At 42.0% G+C, this 6778-nt stretch overlaps 1 protein-coding gene across 1 annotated transcript; it reads right to left on the bottom strand.

The window, feature by feature from the left end:
* Positions 1 to 3821: 3821 nt before the first annotated feature.
* LOC140602147 (olfactory receptor 4M1) lies at positions 3822 to 6557 on the bottom strand. The gene has a single exon (XM_072771547.1). The coding sequence runs from the start codon at positions 5124 to 5126 to the stop codon at positions 4176 to 4178; it is 951 nt and encodes a 316-aa protein (XP_072627648.1). The 5' UTR covers positions 5127 to 6557; the 3' UTR covers positions 3822 to 4175.
* Between the last annotated feature and the right edge of the window lie 221 nt (positions 6558 to 6778).

Genomic DNA, 6778 nt, shown 5'->3' on the forward strand with positions numbered 1-6778 from the left:
GCTCTCAGCTATTATGTTTTCAAATATGCTTTCTGGTCCTCTGTCCATCTCCGCATCCTCTGGAACCCAATTAAATGTAGATTTTTTTTTCCTTCTGAAGCTGTCATTTATTTCCCTTAACCTAACCTCATGGTCTGTTAATGGTTTTTCTCTTTTTTCCTCAGCTTCCTTCCTTGCCATCTACTTGTCTTATATGTCACTCACTTGTTCTTCTACCTCATTAACCCTGTCATTAGGACCTCAAGTTTGGATTGCATCTCATTTAATTGAATTTTAATTTCAGTCTGATTAGGTCTAAATGCTGCAGTTTGAAGTCTCTCAAATCCTTTATGCTTTTTTCCAGAGCCACCAGTAGCTTTATGATTGTGCTTCTGAATTGGCTTTCTGCATTGAATTGTAATCTCAATTCTGTAACTCTGTGTCAGAGAGGACTGTTTCTGATTCTTTCTTTTGTAGTGAGTTCTTCTTTCTAGTCATTTTGCTCAGTGCAGAGTGGCTGTATGAGCAGGCTGAGTCAAGAATATCAACCGCGACCTAGTATATTTTACCTTAGATGATTCTGATGAAGTCAGAGACCAGAAATTGGAAACAAAGATCAGAACAAAATAAAACAAAAGGACCACTGAAGTGAAAAACAAATTTTAAAGCAAAGTCGTAAGAAATAAAAGGCCAGGAATCCTAAAGAAGATGAGAAAAACTAGAACGGAAAGAAAAAGAAAAAAGAAAAAAAAGAAGAAGTAGAAAAAAACGGGGACTGGGAGAAGGTGGTGAAGAAGTTGTAATGGAGGGAGAATGTAGTCTACCTGAGGGGTTCTAGAGGGTGATCCTCTTGTTTCTGAGTATATTAACTTCTGTATGTTAGAAGATCCTCTGTCCCAAATTTATACAAACCAGAAATACTTGTAGGGGGCCCAGCCATTGACCACCAAAACATAAGTGAGATAAAAGAGAGGAGCAGAATGGCCATGAGGAATCTCACAGAATGAACCAGCACGGTGTTCCACTTGGTTCTGCGTGCATACTGGTCATGATTTAGAAGGTATTAACTTTTGCCATTGTAGAACAACATGAGGCAGAGAAACGAAACACACAAAACAAAACAAAAAAATATCTTGTATATCTCCCCAAATTAAGTTGAGTATGTTGAAGGGAATCTGGAAGGGGAAAATATATCTAGGACCTATAATTGTAGAAATATGAAAGTCAAAAAGGAAGAGTCTTAAAAATGAAGAGGTGGTAAAATATTGTAACTAAGAGGGAAAAAAGGAAAAAAAAATCGGAAATTTACAGCCTGATATAAAAACGAGTTGTACTGGAAAAAGGAAGGAAAAAAAAAAAAAAGGAGGGGTACCCTCTGGTTCTTTATACTGTAAATCCCTCGACTTTCCCTGGCGTTTCTCAGCGTTTTTGGGTCAAGGACTTGCTCTTCCCCTGTCCTTCCAGCTGGTCTTCTCCGGGAGGGGCTACTGTGCTGATTCTGAGGTGTGTGCACCTGGGGAGATGCCCCACCTCCTGCCACGTGCACGGCTCAGTGGGAGCTCTTTACCCCATGAGGCCCCTGCTCCCTGGCAGCCACGCTCTGTCCCAGGCACAAGGCGACACCAGGAGGGACAACACCACCGGCGGCGGCCAGCTCTCCAGCCCTGGAGTCACTCCCCCAGTATCACCCACAGCTCCCAGTCCGCACTGGCCTAGGTGCTCCCGGGGCAGGGCGCTGAGCTACACAGCTCGGGGTCCCCCGGGGCAGGAGAATCTCCACCGTCCTGTCCTCTCCCATCCCTCTGGGGTCCCCCGGGTGCGGCTCCCCAAGGAGCAGGGCGCAGTCCCCACGGATCCCCTGGCTCCCCGAGACCCCCGGGCGCTGCAGCCCTTTCCCGAGCTCCCCGGTGGGTGCGCTCTCCCCGGGCCCCTCTGGGCCCGTGACCCCGCGACCCTGGAGGCCCTGCTGCCCCCCCCCCCCCAGTCCTGCGGTCCCGGGAGGGCCTTCCCTCTGGGAGGGTCCGGGTGGATTTCTACAGTCCCCGCCCCTCTGGGCCTTCTCCTGTGCCCGCCCCCAGCCCGACCCCTGGGCCCCTCCCCGTGTGGGTCTGTTTCATTTTTCCACCTTCCTACCTGCTGGAAGCGCAAACCCTTGTCCCTTGGCACTCCCGCTGCTCTCCCTGGAGATCTCAGGTCGACTTCATAGGTTTCAGGATGATTTGACAGTTATCTAGGTAAGTTGGGGGGCGGGTGCCCGGGGACCCTACTCCTCTGCCACCTTGCCGGCCTCCCTGTCTGAACTGTTGTTGCACCTCAGGTGCTCCATCGTTCGTTCATTATATTTTACAGCGATGCAGACAGCCAAACTGGCCTGCTTCCAATGGAGCTGGATGGATGGGACTTTACCAACTTTGTTACCCAAAAACTCTAATCCTGGGGTGCCTGGGTGCTTCGGTGGCTGAGCACCTGCCTTTGGGCCATGGTGTGATCCTAGAGACCCGGGGTCGAGTCCCACATCGGGCTCCCTGCAGGGAGCTGTTTCTCCCTCTGCCTGGGCCTCTGCCTCTCTCTCTGTCTGTTACTCTCATGAACAAATAAAATCTTAAAAAAAAAAAAAAAACGAACAACTCCAATCCCTGGGGAAAAATATATTGCCAGTAATGTCTTTGTACTTATGTATTCATATATTTTTATTTTTAAATGAACATATATTGTTTTAGTAATTTAAAAACAGAAGAACTTTATTTTTGTTTGGATAATGAAGATTTTTTTTAACCAAATGTAACAGCATAGTCCATCTTGTTAATATTGAGATACTGTTAACATCTTCATTACACTGCCATGTTCTTATTCCTAGCATCAATGTTTTCAACAAATACATAGCCACAGTATAATGCCTTGGAGAGCATCCTGAGGCAGTAGTCTTTTCCCTAAAAAAACATTAATCCTAGCTAAATGAAGGATAAGTGACAAAACGAGTAGAAGTCTGCCTGGCTAAGATGCAGAGAAAGAACAATAAGGAAACTTAAAATCTAGAAACATAACTCATTTTTATTATGTGTATATATAAGCCTTTTGTATGTTAGATGATTATTTTCATGCTCTCTTATAAAATATTAGAGAAGTCTACCATTTTGTTCATTTCCAAATGAAAATGAAAAGTCAACTCAAAATTTAGGAATCATAATTTCAATCAGAATATTTGAGTTCTTAGAAGAGAAGTCATTGTAGCTTTGAAGATGAAAGAGGGTCATCAGAGAGAAAAATTACCAAAGAAAAGAATAAAATTTTTTCACCATCAGGCCATCCTGTTTACCTGAAGTTTTCATCATTGTTTTCCTAATTCATTTATGCGTATTAATTTCTGATGCTGATAGAAATCTATTCCCCTCAAAGTCTAATTACAATATGTTATCAAAGAAAACATAAGACTAAAGCTCTGAGCATACGAAATGCTCTAGCTCTTTAATGGATAGAATCCTAGTTTTGAAATTGAAAAGCTAATTTAAGTAAATAAATTTATGAACTCAAATATTCTACTCTAACTTTTATATTCTGAATCACAGTCAGTAATAGAGTTCTTAATGTCAGGGAATAGTCAGTGGATATCTAATAAATAATTCACCAAAGGATCATGACAGCCAATATATCCAGCTCTTCTTTATGTGTACTAAAAAAAATGGTGTAATGGAAAAGAACTCTGAATTATACGACTAACAAAAGCAGCATCCTACTAACATAATTTTAACATAAGCAGAATTAGCAAATACAGAAAACACACAAAAATGGCAAAGGAGATAATAATAATCTTTTTAAAATCACACAACTAGATGTCTATTGATTCCATCAACCTAGAATCCCTTTCCTCCAAGTCTGCTTTCACACTGGAGGATATAAGTTAGAGACGGGCTATGAAAACCGCTATTCGGCTGGAAACTTCCTCTGGAATGAGAGGAGGTCTCATTTAGTAACCAAACTCTGCTGTGAATTCATAAAAATTGCTCCTAAGATGTGACAAAACCTGGGGCTCTGTCACCAATATTTATTTCCATCTTAATTTCTTTGTGTTTTCACCAAATAGGGGGAGAGTGTGGTGAGAATTTAAAAACTCAAATGAGAGAAGTAATGAAGGCATTATTACTGCTGGAAATGCTTCCTACTTTAGGACAATGACCTCAGAAAGGTTGTAGAGTATGTCACTTATCTTTCACTTCTCTACATAAAATATATCTGTTGACCAACTTCCTCATGGCCGTCTTTACTTCTTTATTTCTCAAGGTGTAGATAATGGGATTAAGTAAAGGGAATATCACAGTATGGAACACAGACACAACCTTATCGAGGGAAAACGAGTCAAATGGTCGAGCATAAATGTAGATAGATGGTCCAAACATGAACACCACAATCGTGATGTGGGAATAGCAGGTGGACATGGCCCGACTGGTACTCTCACCTGAGCCTGAGTGTTTCCTCAACATGGCCAGGAGGAAGGCATAGGACATTAGGAGAGCAATGAAGCATACTACAGAGATCAGACCACTGCTAAAAATCATCACTAACTCCTCGGGGAAGGTATTGGCACAGGCAATGCGGACGACCTGCGTGATATCACAGAAGTAACTGTCTAACTCATTGGGCCCGCAGAAGGGAAGTCGGACGATGAGGACCACTTGTATTATAGAATGAATGAAGCCCCCCAACCAGGAGAGAGCCACCAGGATACAGCAGAGACGTCGATTCATGATAGTAGCATAGTGGAGAGGGCGGCAGATAGCAGCATAGCGGTCAAAGGCCATTACTGTGAGCAGGAACATCTCGGAGGCCCCAACGAAGTGCAAAAAGAAGAGCTGTGCAATGCACCCACCGAAAGAAATCCTCTTTCTTTCCACAAAGAAGTCTACGAGCATTTTAGGGGCCGTGATGGAGGAGTACCAAATGTCAAGGAAGGCCAAGTTAGCCAGCAGGAAATACATGGGTGAGGTCAGGTGAGGGTCCAGCCTGATGGTGCAAATAATAAGAACATTTCCTGGGAGGATGAACAGATAGAAGGACAGAAATATAACAAATAGGACTAGTTGTACCTCTCGAGTCTGGGATAAGCCAGTGAGAACAAATTCCGTCACCCTAGTGTAATTTGCAGGTTCCATTTCTTCGCTTGTGTAAAAGAATATGGCTATAAAAAAATAAAGAAATTACAATTATTCCAAATAGCACTTATCTAGATTTATTTTACTGCTGCTGAAATCAGCAGATTGGTCTGTATTATCATTAAGACACTGTATTAGGATACCTTTGAGCGTCCCATTTGAGGTCTGATAAGCCAAGATAGGGAAAGAGTAAGTGGTGACCCGACAATTAGAAACACTGAAACCATATGCAGCGTGGCACGTGTCTGAAACCAAAATCCCGATGTATTAATGTTATTAATTTCTACTTTTTATGAAACTCAGCAGTGCGTTAATCCTGTCCCTGTATATCTACCTTAGCAAGCAATGTGTGCAGCTACTTAGGAGAGAAACCAAATTGTACACGGGGAATGGGAGGAAAAGCAGCCTGTTCTTTCTAGATTTGTTGTTGTTGTTGAGAAATCTAGCCAACTTGGAAACACGTGATTGTGGTCTAATGGCAGTATTTTCATTTTAATCTTTAAAAAAGATGCCGGGGCTTCGAATGGAGTGAGGGGACATTTCCTCCTTCACCGAAGCCTGCACAGCAGACTCCTTGGCAGCACGCAAGCCTCCACACACGAGATGCAACAGTGCAAGGCTGTACGTGAGAACTTTTCAGGCCGTGACCAAATATCATTACCCCCCTGGCCTTGCATCTTAGCCACTGTTCCAGGAAGGTGGGGACGAGATACAGTGATTTGACGAGCGGGTGTGCTTGCCGTCCAAGCTGACCCCTCCTGCCACTTCAAGGGGACAGTGGGAATAAGGTTTTTGCGAAACTTTTACTCAAGTCCTATTAATTGAACCTACCCCAGTATTAAATAGAATAAAGCCCATCCAATAAAAATAAGATAATCACCCATTTACCACATATGTTTCCTCTGTTAATAGTATAAAACCTGCCCATGAAAATAAGCAGTTCTTACAATCAACAGCCAATATTGAAGAGTTGTTTCAATTCTCCTGATGTGCTATTTTATAATACTGCCTCTCCTGAGAAGGTCAGCATAGAGAAAAACAAAGTTACCATTCTGTAAAGCCAAACAGATGGAACAGCATCCAGGCACTAAAGCTTAGATATACTATTAACTGACGAAAGGAAATCTCTTGTTTCTTCCTTGCAACCTATGACTCAATTTGTGAATAATTTTAACAAATGTAGGCTACTTCCTGATCTAATATGTTATGAATCATTCATAAAGAAGAGATGGTTCCCTACAAACAGACACACTAAGAAAAAAACGGTCCTTGCCAGCAACCTGACACAAAAGGCAAAATATAAAAACACTCAGAAAGCTCAGCATTATGGGACTATTTAGCAAAAGGGTAAATATTCCTATGTCCATGAATAGCCCAGGGTAGGTCTCAGTGATTTAATCAATCATGTTTAGTAAGATAAAGAAATTTAAAATTCTGTTTAAAATTTTAGTCAATAGTCTTTCAAAAAAAAAAAGAAAAAAAATTTTAGTCAAGAGAAAGATAATGCTGCCAGTTTTCAATCCTCAACTTTCTTAAAAGCACACTTATCCAGATTGACATATTTCCTAGAAATCCAGAAAGCAATGGTTTTACCTTATTTACCCGAAGAAGGTTCCTAATAGCCTTCATAAAACTTTACACATGACATTGAA

The sequence above is a fragment of the Canis lupus genome, chromosome 13 (genome assembly GCF_048164855.1).
Source record: "Canis lupus baileyi chromosome 13, mCanLup2.hap1, whole genome shotgun sequence".
Classification (NCBI taxonomy): domain Eukaryota; kingdom Metazoa; phylum Chordata; class Mammalia; order Carnivora; family Canidae; genus Canis; species Canis lupus.

Coding starts and splice junctions, on each gene's coding strand:
- LOC140602147 (XM_072771547.1), bottom strand. CDS start 5,126: ATGGAACCTGCAAATTACACTAGGGTGACGGAATTTGTTCTCACTGGC.